Source organism: Megachile rotundata, chromosome 16 (genome assembly GCF_050947335.1).
Source record: "Megachile rotundata isolate GNS110a chromosome 16, iyMegRotu1, whole genome shotgun sequence".
NCBI lineage: Eukaryota > Metazoa > Arthropoda > Insecta > Hymenoptera > Megachilidae > Megachile > Megachile rotundata.
Genome location: NC_134998.1, coordinates 13,319,156 through 13,339,648, shown reverse-complemented (window position 1 = coordinate 13,339,648; position 20,493 = coordinate 13,319,156). Strand labels below are relative to the sequence as shown.

Below are 20,493 nucleotides of genomic sequence, written 5' to 3'. Positions count from 1 at the left end.
GCGTTGAATGATACAAATTACTAAAATGCGAAAATAGTTATGTAGTATTTATCTTAAGTTGTAAATAATTTAAAAACATTTTTAATAAAAAAAAAGGAAGCAATAAACTGAAGCTGATGTACTAATAATTATTCCATAGTATTGTCAAAGATAACAAATACAAATGCAACTTAACGCTTTATTTTCAAACACTTACGATTTCTAATTGTTCCACATTAATATTCTTCACACGTTAAAAAAATAACATCAACAAGAGGACATTCTTTTTCTTAAATGCATAGTTTGTTCATTTCGGCAGTTTAAGTATGCGACTAACAAGTAACTTATTGGTTAATAGATAAACGTGTATGAAAACATTCAAATGTTTTCTATACACCTTCTCTTCTAATACGATGATATATATTTATTTCCATTATTGAAGAGGTCTTGTCATTTGTTTAACGAATTAAGGATCGACGAATGAAATCATAATGTATCGAGTACCATTAGTTACTCGAAGTCCTTCGTGAAAATGAGTTAATCTTCCAGGATGCATCAACATCCAACCAGGTTTTGTGTCCGTGACAGAACAATTATATCGGATAAATCGGCAACCTCCTCCTTCGTAATCCACTCCCCGCTTATTCAGCGCGATGTTAACCGTATAAGTTGAACTATCATGATGTGGCTTCAATGATGGTTGTTCATCTGGGCGATATCTTACGACGAAGTTCATGAGCGAACGTGGTGGCTGAAAATTCGTATAAAAATAATCAATTATTTAACCGATGCTTGATTTGGTAGTCTCTCAATTCTCTTTAATAATATATGTATATTATACGAATATATTTAGCCATGTATGTACAGCCTTAGTTATATTTTTTAAAATACCAAATAAAAATTCTTGCTTTTGATGAGATATGATAAAAATGAGAATAATGAGAATACGAAGCCTGTTACCAACTAAAAGCGGTGCGATTCAGAGAGGATCATATGTATAATTTTAAATCAGTCATACGGTGCATCGATTTCATCTAACGAGGTGTATAAAATTTTTGTGCAGTCGATAACTAATCCCATACCCTTCCAAAATTGGTTTTTGTTTTTATAACTCTTACGCTTGTATAGTAGCCTATAAAAACATGCTCTTGCAAAGGGCTGACATATTCGTAAAGAAAATTTAACCAAGTTTCATGAAGGCCAACTTGTTTCATGTGAATATCTCGCGTCGGCACGGCTTCGTATCCGCCATCGATACGTGGATCCTAAAAACGATGGATGTATACATTAAAAAAAGAACAAATATCTTACGTCATGGTAATATCCGATGAAAACGTGCTCTTGAAGGGGCCTAACGTACTCCTTTAAGAAATACAGCCACTGTGGCTCAAAGTTTACTTGATTCATATGAATATCACGAGTTGGTACATTTTCGTAACCACCCGTTAATCTTGGATCCTGTCGAAGAAATCAGCGACTCATTATTTCTTATGAAAAACATTATCGTGTGTTTAATTGCTTTGTATATAACAATACTTTAAAAATATTATACTACTATGATAAACGTATGTTACTTGTTAAGATTATAAATTATCATACATTATTGGATCCATCCGACCACTTTCCAAATGCTTCCATAATATCGATCAATGATTTGGTAAATTTCTCGTTTACTATAGGAAACCAGTAAACGTCTGGGCAAGGCTAGAATGAACAAAATTTAATTGAAATTACATGGCAAACATATATGTATACGTTCATTAGAGATAATAGCATAAAAACTTGCCTGTATGGGAGTTCGTTCAGGGTTGAAGTTTTCAGAGTAATTTACGTGTATGTATTTTTTTTCCCAGTCTAATTTGTTATCCAAAATTTGATACAAATCGGGATGCGTGAGTGCAATATCGTAACTATCTGGATTAACGAGATGTCCAAAATCAACTCTATTACTAACGTACATGAAGATAGATCGTTCTCTATTAGCATAAGCAAAAGCCATGTCCGTGTCCAAATCACCCTCAACGTAGGACGGACGGGTCTCTTTGTTGCTTATTAACGTTGCATTAATTAGGTAGCAAGTGCTGATAAATGGTACGTTCCATAATCCTCTGAAACGATATAATGCAATAATATCGGTTAGTTATTAAGGTCACCCAAGTATCACTGCAATTTTGTGAATGAAATAAAAATACTAAATTGGACGGACAAGCACGTGGGTATCTGATCGGTCTGACATTCTCAGGAGCTGAAGGCCAACAAAGAAGCAGACGCAGACTGATCGTAGGGGCAGGCACAGTTGTTTGCCGCGAGACAAAGTTGTTTTCAGAGGCCGTCGTTTAAGTATTTTGTAAGGCAATCATTCTGATGTCGTGATTGGCCGATGAACACACTGGCAATGGGTTATGCATAATTATCCAATTGAGATTCATAACTCTGTCACCAGTGACGGCATGACAATCAAGTGTAGTCCATTCATATTTTAGGCAGTAGGGACAGGCGGAGCCCAAAGCCACCGATTTTGCTTGACCACTTGTTAGAAGAAGCGTCTCCGAGTAGCTAGTAAGCACTTAGGGATCGTGTTATTCTTACCACCAATATCTATTTTTCAGTGAAGTTTCGAATGTTACAATTTCATACTAGAATAATTATATGTCAACAATTTTTATGAATATCTAGTATAATCGATTTGAATCTACTTGGAAACTAAGGCAACCAAGTGTACGTATTCCGTGTAAAGTGTACGAACAGTAGTCATAGAAAGTTCGTCTTGTTTTCTTAAACGAACGAAAGCGTAGTCGTCGAACAAATGACGAGATGTCAACTATTGTGTCTGTTTTTGTTTACCACTTTGCTGATGAGCACAGACGCGGCAAAAGGTGGAGGAGGTAGAGGAGGTGGTCGGCGCAGTGGAGGAAGAGTATACAAATCACGAATGCCTATTCTAATTCCTCATAGGAATCCTGCTAGTGCCAATTACTACGAAAACAAAGATGTGAGTCTCTGATCATTTCTTAATTAACGTCAACAATAGTTTGTGAAACCTTCGATAATTTTAGGGTGCAAGAATAGTGAAATCTTCTCACTTTGAATTAGATTACATGCTCGGTAGGAAGATCACCTTCTTCTGCATGGCTACTGGATTCCCAAGACCTGAGATCACCTGGTTAAAAGACGGAATCGAATTGTACCATCATAAGTTCTTCCAGGTACTCTTATCGCTAAACGAAAACCGATTCATTTATTTTATAAAATGTTGTCATATGTCACACGTATGTATTATAATTGTAGGTTCACGAATGGCCTGTCGGAAATGACACTCTAAAATCAAAGATGGAAATTGATCCTGCTACACAGAAAGATGCGGGGTATTACGAGTGTCAAGCAGACAATCAATACGCGGTCGATCGTCGTGGTTTCAGGACAGATTATGTCATGATCTCCTATTGAAATTGGTACTTGCTTCATTTTATTATTTCAAAATTAAGTAGCTTTTGTAATCTTCTTGGAATCATTCAAGTCCAATTCGAATATTCCAATTTTATTCGTTTAGCAATAATAAAAATTGTTTATTTACAACAAGATAATAAAAGAAAATACTAATAAGTTTATGGTTCTTTAAGAATTATACATTAAAAAGACTGATAAAAGGTATTTGCTTGGTTCCATTAAATAACTATTTAAATGCAACTGTGATTACTATAAAATGCTTCCCGCTGCTTTCTTTAATACACAGAAATGTTAAGGATTCCAACGCATCACGACACACTTTGAAATTCAGAGTTCCCCCAGCTCTTGTTCATTAAACCGCAATTGACTCTCATAAGGGTGGTACATCTGCGATGCAGAATATAATATATATTGAAAATAATTTTACGAGAATTTATCCAACGACTGGTCATAATATTTATCAAGTTTCAGTGAAAGACGAACACTTTCCAATGCGAGTTTAAGTTAAACGAAGATTTTCAGAAACTCAGATCGTGGAAGTTAATCGATGAAAACGAATCATTAAGTTCCACAAGATATCGAAAATGAAAATTCAAATTAGCAGATTACTATAACAACTCTCAATTCCATTGGCTTTAATACCTTCTTGTTTAACCTCGTTTATATATCGGCACTGCGCTGAATAAGTATCAACCCAGTAAATTTAGTATTTGATGATGATGATGCCCGAGTTACAATAGGTGTCAAAAGAATAACTAGTACATGCACATGCAATACACGTAACTCGTCAGTATCTGTCTATACGTCTGTAATAGATAGGAAAGGACACTAGGGGAGTAATGAGTAGGTGACTGTCAGTTACATTGGAGTTCCGTGTGAACGTCGTACGTTGCTTGTACTCGGTGAGTATCTGCGACAGATTCCCGTGAATCAATGTTATCGTGTAATAAACAAAAATCTGTGCTTTCTTCTGTGTTAAACCAAACATCATAAATTTAACATTTTCTCGATTATATTATGCTCTTGTGGTTCTAACTTATTTTGAAAAATACGAAGTGCAATGACATTTGAAAGAAGCACTACATGTCCTTTTGTGATATAATCTTTTTTCGAAATTTTCACTTGAATTACACGTTTCTGTTTGTTTTTCTCAGATCGTCATGTCACATTCTATGGTGAAGATACTTTTATTAATCGTATTGCTGCTCAATAGCCAGGAGATTCTTGGACGAAGAGCACGAGGCAGGGGAAAAACTAAATCACGAGTTCAAATAGGATTACCTATTACTGGAAAGTATCGTGATCCAGAAAGTGATCAATACTATAATAATCATAATGTACGTGTATCTCTAGACGAAATTAATCGAATCAGTTCCAACTTAAAGTTTTAAGAATGTTTTGTGCAGGGAGCTAAAATACTATTGGCGTCGCACTTTGATTTGGAATACGTCTTAGGACACAAAATCGCTTTCCTTTGCGTTGCACGTGGAAACCCACGTCCACACATAACATGGTTTAAGGATGGTGCAGAAATTTACACTCATCATTACTTACACGTTAGTATACTTGATTTTGATTATGAATACGCACTATATGAATGTTAACGAAATGAATTTCTGATGTAAAGGTACACGAATGGCAAGTTGGACCTGACAAAGTGAAATCAAAACTAGAAATTGATCCTGCGACTCAAATGGATGCTGGCGTTTATGAATGTACAGCCGATAATATGTATAGTATCGATCGTAGATCTTTCAAGACTGACTTCTCTATTGCGTTTGATTAAGTTTATGCTATTTCAATGTTGAATAACTTCCTATAGGTTACTCTTGATAGTTGAGTTTTCTTTCAGAATTAAAACTTTCTTTCAAATGATTAGAGCGACTAACCGGAGTATATAGAGCGATTTTTGAGATGTATCACTTTTGAATACATAACTCTTGGATAATAAATCGAAATTACTGTTTAAGAAATCAATTTTTTCCTTTGAAATTTACCTGCGTTCATTCTTTACAATTTCCATATAATCGAAGCTTCGAGCGTAGAATCCGTCGTCCATTATAGCACCCCAGAAATTACTCCACATTTTATAAGGTCTAACTAGCAAGGGAGCGACAATTCCACGTTGCTGTTCTACCAGTAATTTTAAGGTATATTCGTTGTCCAAGTGAGCAATGGAATCCACTGAGAAGTAACCAGAGCATTTCTTCAGCAAACAGTAGTCCCTAAAAAAATGTTTTCGTTAGAAATATGTACCATTAATTAAAAATTTATATGAAATAATACTTTAAATATATACATGGCCAAGTTTCTTGCATCAGCTTCGCTTATGGAATCTTTTGGAAGAACTTGTTTGTTACTTCTATACTCTTTTCCAAATTTCTTTATAAAATCATTAACTACGTCTTGATGGTATTCCACGGTGTTGTGAATAAATAGATCTAATTTAGATTTTGGATACGCTTGTTCGTATATCGTCAACAAAAATTCTTCCAAAAAGGGAGTAGGTCGTTCGATAAATATAGCGATTAATATAACTGGATATGTTTCCGGCAGCGTTTTATCTAATTCTGTCGTGCCTTCCCAACACATGACGCATCCTTCTTCGGGACTCCAAGCATTGGCCAAATAATTTCCCAAAGAATTCAAAGATAATTTGCTGTAACCATTCCCGTGAAGGATCAGCGGTTCTGTATTGTAAACTGTATTTAATAGAGAGGCTTTCCCTCCCTCAAATTTCAACTCCACGTCGGCTATAAAACAAATTCATCAATATCATACTATTCTTATAAAACAAACAAAGATTGTTCAATATTTACTGTTATTTGTTCGCTTACCTACAGCGCCATAGAGATTTTGAAATATTTCAGATTTGTGGTCCAACTTGATTTTGTGCTGCTCTCTCAGTTTTTCGTCGAGATACGCTATCGTGTAATGTAATTGATCGTCGTTTTCATTTTTTATGGGAGCATATGTTAAAATCGCGTAAATATCCGAAGCGTAGCCTATGAAGCCACCAGAATTTAGAAAACGCTTCCCTCCAGTTGCAGGAGGATACTTAGAGGCCAATGATTTGTCCGGCCAACATGATCCTTCGGCAGAAAATAAAATTCTGGCATTCGTGTTCTTAAATTTTTCGATGATTTCGGTTAAGCCAGATAAAAATATCACGTCATAACTGAAATAAACGAGAATATGTATTAAACTTTCGATGAAGAAGTAAAGATGCTACCGGTAAAATTTATGCAGTACAAACCTGTCCGTAAACATCACAATTCTTTCTTCATCGTTTTTATATTTTTCTAAAGCTTGTTTCAGTAGATTAACTTTATATCCTCCACCCGCACTAGTCCGTACTTTACCGCCCAGCCAAGGGCTTCCCGTACCAAGGACCCTTAAGTTATCGCGAAATCCGTAGACGTCAACGGACCTGACATACCTCTTGTAACCATCGGTCTCGTTCGTGGCAACAGTAAAAACGAGAACATCTGAAATTGAAATTATATTATATTCTGATGTTGCAATAGATACGAAGTTGTTGGACGCATCGTTTTAAATTGTTTTAATCTATGAGACTTTAAACGATTCGTCTGAATTGATGTGAATTTAGAACACGACAATTACAGTTTCAACCGCAAACGCATAATCCGAAGCCTCAAGCAATCGGTAGAGCGTGAACGTGAAAATAATGGTTTTCACTTTCTACAACGAGGAATTTTTAACATAAAATTGTACATCAGTTATTAATCAGCTTTAATATATTTGTAATTTATGTTAATAGCAATGAGCGATGTTTAATGTTTCGTCCTAAATATTCTGTTCTTAAAGCACGCTAACATGTGCTCGAACCCACTGGAATTTAAGGAGCGTTTGTCTATTTCTGACGAAATAACATAAACACATGGAGGTCTGTTATACTCGAGCGAGCGGTATTCATGGTTACTTTTTCGACATGACATCATGACTCGAGTGTAATACAAACGAAGTTGCCGGCTGTGTTAAAAATCATGTCATGTCTAAACGCAACTAATAAACTCGTGGAAATATCAAATTGTATAAAGTCAAGTTGAAATACAGTATCATGAAACTTGATACTCTCTTTCAGGACAACGCGAAATCATCCTATCATTATGTTCATTCAATCCTCGTTTAAAATGGTCATATAAAAATGCAAGATTTGCGTCGTTACTGGCAGTGCGTAGGTTTGCGCGCACGCATTTGATTGTGATATCTTTGCCGAAGAAATTTGAGCTTCAATGACGAAGAATATTAAATTCGTTATAATTTTTGCAAATTAATCTATAAAAAAGAGAAGGAAACAGTAGAAAGGAAAGATGAGCTGTAAGGGAATATCAAAGCTAATTAAAATAAGAGGAGACGCGGACATCTCCGAAGTCACGTATGCAGTGTTATGCAGCCGGAAACTGAAAGATAACAACTTTAGTATACGTTCTAGTTATCCGCCGAAGCAAAGACAAGGAACAGATTAAAATGACACTACTTTGCAATTCCTTTGTGCAGCCAATGTATCGTAATAACTGTAAAATTCTATTTTTTCTTTTTATAAATGATCATTAAAGAAGTAATATACGAATATATATACACACCAATTATATGACTTTATTGCTTTAATTACGCTAATAATTTATCGAGTAACGTAAGTAATTTTATAATCAACCATCGCTATATAGCTTTTAAGATGAACAATTAATCGAAAAAAATAAAATGAATACTTAATAGATGATTCGTTAATATTTTGCCGTAATGCACTCGTAATAAACGAAGCGGCAGAGTGATTACTTCTCAGCAAAGTTATGTCATGGATAAAAATACCGTGATCTCGTGTACAATTTAAATGAAAGAGGTCAACTGTTTTTTAGTTTCTGATAAATGAGATAAGATCATTTCAGGCAGACGCCTTTTTATCGAATTAGAGAATTATGTACTTTTGTCATGAATAATTTAAAAAATGTATTCAAATAACTGATACATCTTGTATTTATTGAGGTCAATGCACTGAAAACTTTCCCTGCTGGGCAATCACGAAAAAAAGACCAGGTAAACGACACTTACAAATTCGAGTCGTCTCGACGATTCTCGAAATAATAGTTGGTTTCAAAGAATGTGGTTAAAATTTTTAAATAAAAATAATAATAAACATTTAGTTGTATAAAGTAACATTTTTGCATTGCAACACTCAATACACTGCAATGCTTTTTCTCAGACAGTTAACCAAGTGATACAACGAGAAATGAATGATCAATTAAAAATAATATTGATAATGTGACAATTATAATAATTGCAATACTACCTCTTTGGTATGCACAGCGATATAGTTATATGTTTAGAAACATTGACAACAATTTTCAATGTATAACTACCCCTTTTATATCAAAGGGTTGAAACAATGACAATGAAGCTATTACCCTTTGTGTCTGTTGAAGGTGGAGTTTCACTAACCACGTGGTATGTTAGAAATAGGCTCCAAAGAAGACAACATCCAAGACTTTTAGGATTCATTTTAAACTAGCAAAAAACACGACTGCACGGTCGAACACATCAAACACACTGTTCTAACCAGGATTGGCTTCGAAGAACGGAAAGCAAGTCCGCCGTTGCTCCCACGCTTTTTCAATGAAAGTTACTATCTTCAACGACTATGTTCGGTGGACGTATTTAACTTATCGTTTTGGGAGAACATGATAGGATTTTTACGAATATTTTCAACCATATAATAGAAAAATAAATGTTTCTGTAAATACTATAAATTCTTAAATTCGTGTTTTCATTGATTTATTAATATTGGGAGTGGCACGAATCTCGGTACGCGATTACATTGAGCGTATTCCTAATTCATTTTACTCTAGACTAAAAGTTAGATAAGAATTCAATTGCACCTTTGTAATATTGTAATCCTCAAAAAACAGAACTAATATATTGCAAAATAAACAAAAAATAGGAACAACAAACACTTGTTGTAGTACATATCGTTCAGTTACCGACTGCACAAATATTGCATTTGTACAGTCGATAATACCATGAAAGTATCTTTTAATGATGTGTACCAACCTAATGAATCAAAAATAATTTGAATACAGTTGGTAAATATTCGCAAAAATTTCAAATAATTGTATAACTTTACTGTATCGTTTGAAATAATAAAGTATAAAATAAATATGAACATGAAAGTATTCCTCTACTCTATCATTTACTCACCCTTTATAATGTAATCGCAAGATGTTATGCTTGCCTTTGAGCGTTCAAAAATAATTTGTTTAAATATATTTGATAAATCACTTTCACAGGATAAGTTTTTGTTGCGGTCTTGCATTAAATTTAAACAAACTTTTTCAATTGCGACGTCACAACTTAAAGAATTCAATAAGAGAACTCCAAACAATATAATGTTTCTATTTACCATCTTTGTATGGTACACAATTATTAATAAATCTTTCAAATCAATCAACAAACTTCCTTTTGCAATTACTGGAAAAAATGAGGATCAGTATCAATGGATGAACATACAATTATGCATCACACTCTTTTAATTTATATTATATATTTAAAATAAGAATGAAATATATAGTCTGTCTTATTATTTTTACATTGTTACTGGCGTGTTATATTAATGCGATATTTCATGCGAGATTCATTTCTAACAGATGAACCGATTAAAACTACATCAATTCAGATCGACAATGGAATCATTTATAGGTGATAGAATTCGAAAGCGCGACGGATTACACTTTTTATAGGAGAGAAACGAGAGTCTATGTGCACCGTAACCGCGTACGTTTTTCTCCTTTGTATTTAGAAATTGTTTCCTGAGATGAAAAATGAACAAATGAAAATTTCATACAAATCAATTATCGATATATTACTAACTTTTTTTTTTTAATCGAGAAAGTAACGAATTAAAAAAATGATAATACTTTCCCAAAACATTATACATCATGCCAGTAACATTTTTTTATATACGCAATATTAATAAAAAGAATTACATGTACAAAATAATAAAAGGAGTTATCGTGTATGTAGGTAATTAAGTTAGTTCGAAGAATCGAACTAATGCTCAACAAATGAGATTAAACTTTGATTTAATACAATTACTAGGGCAGCAGGGTAGACGATGCTGAGGCTTCTTCTACATTTTGATGAAAATTTGTTCGTAGTATCCGTGCGTTCATCATCGTCACTGTTTCGTTTTCAGTTCCTCAGCAATTTTCAAACAAACCAACACTCGATTAGAAGATGGGGAAGGATGATGCGGAAACAGTAGCTTTAAAGAAGGAACTGGAGGATCTAATCAACAAATGCAAGGTAACATTAGATAAGTCATTCGCATCGTTCATTATTAAAATAATAATTAAGAAATGTAAATACTTTTACTTGTACATGATCTAAAATCTTACTTCGTGATATATCAGGAAGATCAAAAGAAACAACAAGACACGACCTTGGAGGAAGCATGTAGTAGTGTAGCAGATGCTCCAAAAGTTAAATTATCAACAAAAAAATTATTGAAAGGACATATCAATAAGGTGAATTCGGTGCATTACAGCGGTGACAGTAGGTCAGTCTTCTAATACTTTGGTTTACATCATGAAAAAGAACTGTGACAATCCTTTTTCCATTTTTCGTTCCTTTAAAAGTGTATTAAAAACGGTCGTTGCTTTTCAGACATTGCGTGACAGGCTCGTTAGATGGAAAATTAATTATCTGGGATTCCTGGACTGGAAACAAGGTTCAGGTGATTCCATTACGTTCAGCATGGGTAATGTCAGTAGCATTTGCACCATCCGGAAATTTCGTTGCTTGCGGTGGTATGGATAATATGTGTACTGTCTACGATGTGAATAATCGTGATGCCACAGGTTCAGCGAAAATTGTTAGAGAATTACTAGGCTATGAAGGTTTCCTTTCATCCTGTAGATTTTTGGAAGACAAGAGGATTATTACAGGATCTGGTGATATGAAAATGTACTCATACCTGGAAAATAATAATGAATGATAATTATCCCATGCTATATAGTTTTTCTAAAAGATATCTTTAACATTCTTACAGCTGTATATGGGATTTGGAAGCAAATAAGAAAACGACGGATTTTTGCGCCCACGCTGGAGACGTGGTTAGTATTAGCCTATCTCCAGATGGAAACACATATGTGACAGGATCAGTGGATAGGACATGTAAGTTGTGGGATCTAAGAGAGGAGACTGCGAAGCAAACTTTTTTTGGACATGAGGCTGATGTGAATTCGGTTTGCGTAAGTAGTCGAGTCACCTCTATGACAAAATACAGATTTTACATCTTTTCATAAAACTTACGTAATTGGAATGATACATAACATTTCTTTGTTCAGTATCATCCTTCAGGACACGCTTTTGTAACAGCCTCAGAGGACAAGACAGCAAGATTGTGGGACTTAAGATCGGATCAGCAATTGGCTACATTTAAACCACCAAGTTCGAATCCTGGTTACACATCATGTGGTTTATCCTCTAGCGGTAGATTCATATTTTGCGGAAGTGATGACAATTCTATTCATATATGGGATACTTTGAAGAATCAATATAACGGTGAGCATCTTACCATGTAGTTGTACTTCTCTTACTTTCTAAAAAAGAAACGTTGATATTTGAGTTTATTATGGTAACTAAATATATTTAATCATTCGTTATATGTTATAACTGACTTTACCTTTTGTTTGAAGGTGTTTTATCAGGTCATGAGAATCGAGTAACATCACTAAGCGTTGCTGGAAATGGCATGGCTGTTGCTAGCTGCTCTTGGGACCAGAACGTTCGAATTTGGGTTTAAAGCTTTGAAAAATGTTATTGGCATCATCCATGAATCTCAAAAAAGAAATGAGAGGATGAATAAAAAGAAAAAAAACATTATTGTCTTCAATAGAATTTGAAAGGATGAAACATTTAACATTTATGTTTCACTATCTTATCGAAGTTTTTGATACGTGAAAAAAGCAGGTCCTATATAGATTCTACAAGGAAGTTATACATTATACATATTAAATTAAATGATTATATATGATACATGAGAAAGTATTAATTTATATGTATAAATGCCTGTTACATATGCTGAGATTTAATATTTGTAATTACAAGATACAGGGATAGTTCTTTACATCTGACTAGGAAAAGTTTTGCCTTATTTATTAAACTTCGATTTCTGATATTTTCCTGCTTTTTTTTAAACTGAAAAATAAAGAACATTAGATGATATCAATTGATTGAGTGAATTATGTTATAAAATATACACACGTTGATCATTTTCATTCCAGTTATATTATTTGCGAGATCTTTGCATTTATAAATGGTGCACATGATATTCACAAAGAAAATTTAAAACCTTAAATAGCGTATGCCAAAATATGGTTATTACACTTCCCGAATGTATTTAATTTTGTGGGTATTTGTGTCTTGAGTTCTATACGATAGCATTGTATTGCGATTTACAGTAGTATCATTTTATTTCTACATTATACAGATAACATGTCTCTTTATCGATATTGCTGAGTGGTGCTTCAAAAAAAAGAGATTTTTATCTGCGTTACTAATACTTAAAGATTTGGTATTTGTTAAGAGTAAAGCTCGAGGATTAAAGTGCATCGTTAATGTATCAACGAATCTTCGGTGCATATTTGTTCAACACAATCCTCGTCACTGTAAACCTAGGCCAGTAGCTACATTAAATGTATAACATAATACATATATATTATGTATTCGATATACACGCTACTGTATACTTTAATGAACTGATTATTACAAATTGGTTCGATCCATAGTCAATGAATTATACCTATCACGTATCTTGTTTTAACACTGCATGCTAAATTAAGTCCAAAAGAACGAGAACTTCAACAGACTTTTACAAGATAATCGCTATCATTTATACTGAAATACCTAATACAGAATTCAACATAAATATACACAGTGGACATTCGACGGAATAATTCAAGATAAAAAAATTCATTTTAAAAAATATCTTACGGTAATTATATTACGCTATATAATGCTTATGTACATTCGTTTATCCTTAAATGAAGATGTGTTTCTCATAGTGAGCCGCAAAGGAGAACGTCCTCACACTTTCGTGTCGAACAAATTAAAATCCATCGAGGTGAATTAAGAGAGCCACTATCACAGTGGCCCCTGCTTCTTTGGTAGACCATTTGCTGGATTCAAATTGCGGATCGTTACCGTCTTTACCACCAGAACTAATAGTATATGAGCCAGGCCTTACTAACAGTTGAAACGCGGTAGATGCATTTAATTTTTTATTTGATTGGGTGTCGATATATCTGCGACACATGATCAATTAGTAACAAAATAATTTATTATATTCTTTGAAATTACTTACGGATATTTCCTAGTAAATTCTTCCGATGCTGCATACTTTATACTGGGAGAAAAAGTCACTTGGGGATTCTGATCCTCTGCCTTTATATTCATAGTCAAATTACTCACATCTAATTGTTCCTTTGTCATAAGTTCTCCTGTATCCAAAATTAGCCTATGGACGAGAAAATTAAACTTAAATAATATTTAATTAATTATCCTTCAAAACTGTTTTTAGTACAGCCTGCCTACCTGATTGCATCGAGACGTATACCATAGAAAGCAACGTGCCATTTATCCGTTGTACTTTGTGGAATTTGATTGGCATTAATGTTTTGCTTTAATGGAAATCTAGTCCAACCTATTGGCACAGCAAACTCTGCCGGTGGTTCACCTTTCTTGCAGATTGCACTATCCCCTTCTACTTTATAGCAAGCACTACAATAACAGAGTACGTCCTCTAGAGAAAAGAATTCGTCCGGTAAAACTAGTGACTTTTTTAACCTCATGCATGCCTTCAGATATTCGCACTTTTTTGAAGGTACAGTATTCGTTACGAGAGGAGTGGACGGTAACGACGTAATTTGCAGCAATTGTAACGAAGGTGCATTGTGAATAGAGGCTGTATTCTGTCCTGAAATTGTTGTGTTCCCTCCAATAGAATTATTCACAGATACAGTATTACTCCGGGGCATATTTGAACGCATTTCATTGAAATTAGAAGAAACAGTGTTTGATATATCAGACGTCGTATTACTCAGCGTATTTTGAGACGAGCTTAACATATTAATAGATGTATTGTTTTGATGTGTAGCGTTTAAATTATTCCCTTGACTATTGGACGCTATGCTTTCGTTTATCACATTATTAGCATTAGTATTCGAATTAGTTATATTGTTGGTGCTATTCGCAGTGCCATTTTTAATATTAATATTAGTTGCGTTATTTATTTCTACATTTGTACACTCGTTTCTATTGTTCGAATTTTCTGATTGACTATTTGATATCGTGCTATTGTTTAATTGGTTAGAAATGTCGTAATTCTTGTTTTTGATGCTTCGCGTTGTGTCATGGCTTACGCTCGAACTCGATTCCAAATTATTACTATCAGAGTTATTTGGCATTGTTTTGTTTTCAATATTATTCATTAAGTGCGCGTTGTCGTTGTTGCAAGCTGGATACTCCACAATATCATCATTCTTAACGTTTGAACCGCATTGGCTCGGTACACTTGGTGAGGTAGAAGAAGATAAATCTGAAGAAGTTGCTACAACAATATTTTCCTTTTCATGACATTCTAAATCAGCTTTCTCTCTTGAATTTTCTGTATCCTCTAATTTCGTTCTTATACATTCCACAGACGTTACGGTATTATCGATAGAACTGGACGAAAATGCCTCTGCGTTATTTCCAATAATTGAAATTTGTTCACACTGTCCATACAGATCAAACACAGCATAAACATAAGGAGGCAAGTCTGTTGCAGCTACTCCTTGATCAACACTGTTGATAATTAAGCGCAACCTATTATCTTCATCAATGAACAAACCTACTACGGAATTAGATTGAAGATTTTCCAATGCAGCTCCATATTTTGTTTTGACCTAATAACAAATACATAATATTTTTTATTATACATTTCGCTATATATAATTTCAGTCAATACTTACTCTAATGCCATTATGTGATATCCAATCGCTACATATAATCCAAGAGTGTTTTTTAAAACCAAGAGCCGTCAAAGGAAAGTTAGCCTTTTCCGGTGAAATGCAAGTTACCCCGCAAAGTATATTAGAAACCCATCGTTCGTTTAGTTTTTCTATTTTCACTAAAAATGGCTTGCCTTTTATTAACGGACGACTAGACATTACCACCCCTTAAAAATATAATACATTATGGAAAATACTAATCATATAATATATAAATATAAAAACGAACAATCATACCTTGATTATAACTCGCGACTCTTCGTGCAATAGTTTTTGTTTCTAACTGTATATTTCTACCATGATTTTCGTGAAACTCATAACTCCAATCACTTTCCCCTACTAAATGAGGAGTAGACTGCGTCGGTGTAAGGGTTACATCATTCACCAATTTTCCTTCGGATACATCTGCTGATGTATCCATTCCAGCATCACTGATAATGAAATAATTAAAATATATGTACACATGGATTAAACATTAACAGAACAAGTATAATAAAGTAGCGTTAACAGATTATTAACATACTTTCGCAAAACAGGTGGCATAGGATCTAATAACAATTCCAAAGAGTCTTGCAATCTCAAACTAGCATTCGGAGATACAGCAGTATTCTGTTGTTTGCTACTTGTTATATTTACAGCCACTGTACTACCGAAAAGCTCAATCACACCGTATACCATTTCTGGTATATTTGAAGCAGCTATACCCATATCTTCTCCGTTTATGTAAAACTTTAAGTTGCCTTCATGTGTACGTTTCATTCCAATCTTATCACCCACTCGTAACCATTCTAAGCTGGGGCAATAATTCATACATAAAACATACCCATTGTGTCTTACTTCGTTACCTAAATATAAGAAATCATAGTAGATATTAAACTATATTCTATATACTAATACATTATTACTATTATATATAAGATATATTTAGTTATTTTGTATTATAATACTACCTGTTAAGTACCAAGCGTCTTGTGGAATGGATCCAATACCAGGTACAAGATTCATAGACGTTAACCAATTTCCGCTTTCATTACTTATAACACCTATCTTTAAACAACCGCTCCACTCTCGAGCAACTTCTTGTATAGTAATTTCGAAACTTTCATTATTTTCTAATGGTGTTTCGCTCAACAACACGGCATTACTGTACTCTCTACACCTAGTTGCTACCGTTCTATCACTATTTAATTGAATATTTAAACCGACAGACTCATGAAACTTATGCATTATTTCTGTTTGAGCTTGAAGCTGAATTACAGATGTAGGCTGTTGACTAGTGCTATTTTCTGATGGTAAATACTGTTGTGTCATTGGATCCCTACGTTCTGGTAATACAATTGTGACCTAACAAATCATCACATGTAATATACATTTTCCTTTCACTAAATTTGTTTATACGTAGAAAAGAAAAAAATGTAATATACCTGAACACATTGACCATATAAATCGATGACAGGATAAACGTGTGGTGGTAGACCAGTACAAGCAGGTCCTTGATCTACTCCATCTAGATAATAATGTAAGCTGCTGTCCGAACATCGCATCATACCAATGCGATTACCTTCTACTAGTTTGTCTAAATCACAGGCATAATTATTTGTTAAAGTAACACCATCTCTCATAACGTTAGATCCAGATAACATCCAAGTGTCGTGATCAATGTCCGTCATTGTCGAAGGAAATTCTAATTCATCGGGCCTTATAAGAGTCACGCCTAACAAATGTTTTTGATTATATTAATAAGAAAGCAAGTAATATGATACAATTATTTTTTAATTTTTACCAGCTTCGATCGCTCCAGTCCATCTAACAACCATTTTATCAATGGTTACTTCGAACATTTCACCATCTCGTAATGGACGATTCGCAATTACAATAGCCTCATTGAATTCCCCCAAAGCTCTAGGCCTCAGTGCGGTCAAACCATTGTTTATTATTTTTGCATTTTTGCCGTGTATATGATGAAACCTCAGGTCACTGTTTGTAACATAATTAATTAGAAATACATCCAAATACACATTTACGAACGAATAAATTTTACAAACCTATACAGAGTTGTATTGCTAAAACTTGAATTGTTTGTAGTAGGGCTATAGAAATCGGTATTATCAACTATAGTTGCTTGCGCAGCTTGTCCGTAAAGATCTATAACGCCATAAACTCTTTCGGGTACGTTCATTGCTGCAGCTCCTTGATCAGCACCATTCACATAAAAGTGTAATGTTGCATTATCTTTTCTCATTACTCCTACACGATCCCCGACTTGTAATCGATCAAGGTTTTGACCATATTGATCTATTATAGTAGTGCCATTATGCATCACTCCATTTTCTGTCATCATCCATGTGCCGGATCTGCAAGGGACATGACCACCTTCGAGCAATAACATGGGCGATAAACTTAACATAAATTAGAAAAAATATATACGTATTGATACAAATTGGAAATATTATTTTACATACCTAACGTTCGTCATGGTAAAAGGAAACTCCAATTCAGTTGGGGAATGAGTGGTAACACCTATCTCGATAGATCCCGCCCATTTTGTTACAATTTTGTCTAATCTTACTTCAAACAATTCATTCGGCTTCAACGGCCTTGAAGTCAACACAACACCATTGTTGAAATCATCCATCACGCTAAAAAATAATGACACAAATATTATTATAAGCAAATATAAACTGTGTAGGAATTTATAAGTGAATTATTTACTTAGGCCTATGCGCAGTACGACCATTGTTAATCACTTCAACATGTGTACCACAGCAGGAATGGAACATGAGCCTGTCAGGTGGTTCTTCTTCTGTTTCTGAAAATTAAAAATACTTCAAACATTCAGAACAGTTTATTGTAACATAAATATAATACATAAATGACAGAAAAAAATATTGATACTATTACCATTTAACCCTTGTAATTGCAATGTGTTTCTCCTAGTAACCAAATTTTGTTCTTCCCTTTCATCTCGATCAACAATCGTCACTTTTACTGTCATACCATACAAATCTATAACACCCCATACACCTGCAGGTACTTTAGCAGCAACACCTTGGTCCAATCCATTTATTAAATAATGAAGATTTCCATTGCTTCGCCTTATCATACCTACCCTATCACCTTCCTAAGTAAATATTTGTTATATCATAACTGTAATGAAATTTAATTAATGGTATAGTTCTTTAATCTTACTCTTAATTCATCTAGATTGAATTCTCCGTATTCACGACATGTGCCCTTCCCATTTACCAAAATTCCACATCCAGACATCATTGTTGTGCCTGATCGCATGTTAGTCATGGTTGCTGGAAATTCTAATGCTGTTGGGCTATGCATAGTAACTCCAACTTCTATACTGCCTGACCACTTATGCAAAAGTCTGTCTATTCGAACCTGTAATGGGGTAACAGTTGATAGTACTTGTACTAAACACTATTTTATTCTATTTTATTTACCTCAAACAATTCGTTATCCCTTAATGGTCTATGAGTCATCACTACACCATTATTAAATTCATCTAAGGGTCTTCTCCTTTCCGCAGTTCTGGCATTATTTGACAACTTCACTAGAGAGCCAACTCTCTCATGAAATCTCAGTCTATCCTCTCTAATAGCAGCAGGGTTTGTATTTTTAGGTAAATTAACATTAACATTAACATTTAAATTAACATTTAAATTAGCGACTAGATTAGTTGTTGAAGAATTAGATGCTTCTCCAAGAGCATAATCATTATTAATTTCAACTTCATCTTTTGGCTCACTACATAAAGCAGCAGCAATTTGTGGATAAGTTATAGTCACTTGAACGCAATCACCATACATGTCTACAACTGCAAAAATGCGTTCTGGTATATTTGATACAGCTACATCTTGAGAAATACCATTGATATAAAATATCAACTCATGCTGTAAGTAGAAAAATACTTGATAAGTAAAATAAATTACCAAAGAGTTAAACATTTATTATTACATTAAGACTTACATTAGATGTCCTCATTACTCCTAAAGTGCTTCCTTCTTCCAGTGCATTTAGGTTCATTCCATATGTTTCTACTGTCCTTGCTCCATCGTGTACTATACCAGAATTGGTCATAATCCATGTTCCCTGACATAAATTAGTAGCACGAGCTGGCAATTCTATTATTTCTGGATCACACTCTGTTACCCCAATTTCTATACTACCACTCCATGATTTCATCTGTACAGTTCAATATTTCTTTCATTATAATGCTTTAGTTCAAGAATGTCCTAATCCAATACAGGATCACCAATAATTTGTACAGTAATTATATATATGTTTTTTGTAATTCATTCTATTGGAACTACATATTTAAAAAAATGTTGATGATTTATTCAATTTTATGCAACAATTTACTAACATGTATCAACCGTAAAATTAATAAACAATCAGAAATTTATAACGAATTGTTAAAAACAAAATTAAAACGACAAACAAAAAATGTAAATTGATTTACAGTCCGATTTGTTAATGCTGCGCTGTATGACAGTTTATAATACGAATGCAGGATAAACGTGATTCGTAAAAAAATAAGACGTAAACTTGAAAATTTGAAGTATAAACATTGTAAACAACATTTTGACAGATGTGAGAACTAGGGATACATCAGTAAACTAGAAGAGTTCGAATCGCGCGATTTGGTACCTTCTTGTCGATGCGAACTTCAAAAAGCTCATCATCCTTGAGCGGCTCCGCGCTGAGAACCAATCCATAATTATATTCTAAAAAATCTCGTATGGCCGTGCAATTATTGTTCGTCAAAGTCACTCGATGACCACATCGTTGATGAAACATGTCGACGATTTGTTGTGCACCGACCATCGACATATAACCAAATCGTACATCGCCTTCTCCTTTCTACAATCTCCCTATCTTCCTTTAACTAATACTTTCTAGGGATACTCTATCCCGCTTTCCGTTTCTCCATACTTCTCTTTCTCTCTGCACGCAGTCACGAACGAAGTAACAATTGCAACTTTATGGA

The 20,493-nt window shown here is 34.1% G+C and overlaps 4 protein-coding genes across 9 annotated transcripts; 2 read left to right on the top strand and 2 right to left on the bottom strand.

Moving 5' to 3' along the window:
• Positions 1–164: 164 nt before the first annotated feature.
• Positions 165–10,668, bottom strand: Plod (procollagen lysyl hydroxylase). Of its 4 annotated transcripts, none has more exons than XM_012280518.2 (10): positions 10,531–10,668; positions 9,643–9,912; positions 6,683–6,914; positions 6,264–6,604; positions 5,726–6,179; positions 5,424–5,651; positions 1,766–2,087; positions 1,579–1,683; positions 1,291–1,437; positions 165–730 (listed from the first exon to the last, which is right to left on the bottom strand). In XM_012280518.2, exons 2-10 carry the CDS (start codon positions 9,845–9,847, stop codon positions 446–448), a joined length of 2,319 nt encoding a protein of 772 aa, XP_012135908.2. In that variant the 5' UTR covers positions 9,848–9,912; positions 10,531–10,668; the 3' UTR covers positions 165–445. The 4 variants fall into 4 exon arrangements, with proteins under 4 accessions (XP_012135908.2, XP_076396958.1, XP_076396959.1 ...); XM_076540843.1 differs by lacking the exon at positions 1,291–1,437 and adding an exon at positions 1,098–1,244; XM_076540844.1 differs by lacking the exons at positions 9,643–9,912; positions 10,531–10,668 and adding an exon at positions 9,324–9,454.
• On the top strand, positions 2,467–5,399 carry LOC100883724 (immunoglobulin domain-containing protein oig-4). Of its 2 annotated transcripts, XM_076540880.1 has the most exons (5): positions 2,467–2,971; positions 3,036–3,185; positions 4,581–4,763; positions 4,833–4,982; positions 5,054–5,399. In XM_076540880.1, exons 1-5 carry the CDS (start codon positions 2,786–2,788, stop codon positions 5,210–5,212), a joined length of 828 nt encoding a protein of 275 aa, XP_076396995.1. In that variant the 5' UTR covers positions 2,467–2,785; the 3' UTR covers positions 5,213–5,399. The 2 variants fall into 2 exon arrangements, with proteins under 2 accessions (XP_076396995.1, XP_012135906.2); XM_012280516.2 differs by lacking the exons at positions 2,467–2,971; positions 3,036–3,185 and adding an exon at positions 3,472–4,328.
• Gbeta76C (guanine nucleotide-binding protein subunit beta-2) lies at positions 10,606–12,480 on the top strand. The gene is made up of 6 exons (XM_003701106.3): positions 10,606–10,746; positions 10,854–10,999; positions 11,107–11,406; positions 11,492–11,693; positions 11,790–12,006; positions 12,141–12,480. Exons 1-6 carry the CDS (start codon positions 10,678–10,680, stop codon positions 12,245–12,247), a joined length of 1,041 nt encoding a protein of 346 aa, XP_003701154.1. The 5' UTR covers positions 10,606–10,677; the 3' UTR covers positions 12,248–12,480.
• A 233-nt stretch (positions 12,481–12,713) lies between these two features.
• Neurl4 (neuralized E3 ubiquitin protein ligase 4) lies at positions 12,714–20,491 on the bottom strand. 2 transcript variants are annotated; one of them, XM_076540809.1, is made up of 17 exons: positions 20,154–20,491; positions 19,473–19,688; positions 18,947–19,396; positions 18,684–18,884; positions 18,396–18,615; positions 18,207–18,303; positions 17,957–18,133; positions 17,540–17,848; positions 17,278–17,471; positions 16,919–17,208; positions 16,445–16,838; positions 16,018–16,339; positions 15,732–15,925; positions 15,456–15,661; positions 14,038–15,389; positions 13,808–13,960; positions 12,714–13,748 (listed from the first exon to the last, which is right to left on the bottom strand). In XM_076540809.1, exons 1-17 carry the CDS (start codon positions 20,334–20,336, stop codon positions 13,553–13,555), a joined length of 5,154 nt encoding a protein of 1,717 aa, XP_076396924.1. In that variant the 5' UTR covers positions 20,337–20,491; the 3' UTR covers positions 12,714–13,552. The 2 variants fall into 2 exon arrangements, with proteins under 2 accessions (XP_076396924.1, XP_076396927.1); XM_076540812.1 differs by lacking the exon at positions 20,154–20,491 and adding an exon at positions 19,966–20,117.
• Positions 20,492–20,493: the final 2 nt, after the last annotated feature.

Coding starts and splice junctions, on each gene's coding strand:
- Gbeta76C (XM_003701106.3), top strand. CDS start 10,678: ATGGGGAAGGATGATGCGGAAACAGTAGCTTTAAAGAAGGAACTGGAG. Junction 11,694..11,789: donor CTGATGTGAATTCGGTTTGC/GTAAGTAGTCGA, acceptor TTCTTTGTTCAG/TATCATCCTTCAGGACACGC. Junction 12,007..12,140: donor TTTGAAGAATCAATATAACG/GTGAGCATCTTA, acceptor TTTTGTTTGAAG/GTGTTTTATCAGGTCATGAG.
- Plod (XM_012280518.2), bottom strand. CDS start 9,847: ATGGTAAATAGAAACATTATATTGTTTGGAGTTCTCTTATTGAATTCT. Junction 1,684..1,765: donor CTGAACGAACTCCCATACAG/GCAAGTTTTTAT, acceptor TGTTCATTCTAG/CCTTGCCCAGACGTTTACTG. Junction 1,438..1,578: donor GGTCGGATGGATCCAATAAT/GTATGATAATTT, acceptor TTTCTTCGACAG/GATCCAAGATTAACGGGTGG.
- Neurl4 (XM_076540809.1), bottom strand. CDS start 20,336: ATGTCGATGGTCGGTGCACAACAAATCGTCGACATGTTTCATCAACGA. Junction 15,662..15,731: donor AGTCGCGAGTTATAATCAAG/GTATGATTGTTC, acceptor TATATTTTTAAG/GGGTGGTAATGTCTAGTCGT. Junction 13,749..13,807: donor GAATTTACTAGGAAATATCC/GTAAGTAATTTC, acceptor CATGTGTCGCAG/ATATATCGACACCCAATCAA.
- LOC100883724 (XM_076540880.1), top strand. CDS start 2,786: ATGACGAGATGTCAACTATTGTGTCTGTTTTTGTTTACCACTTTGCTG. Junction 2,972..3,035: donor ATTACTACGAAAACAAAGAT/GTGAGTCTCTGA, acceptor CGATAATTTTAG/GGTGCAAGAATAGTGAAATC. Junction 4,764..4,832: donor AATACTATAATAATCATAAT/GTACGTGTATCT, acceptor TGTTTTGTGCAG/GGAGCTAAAATACTATTGGC.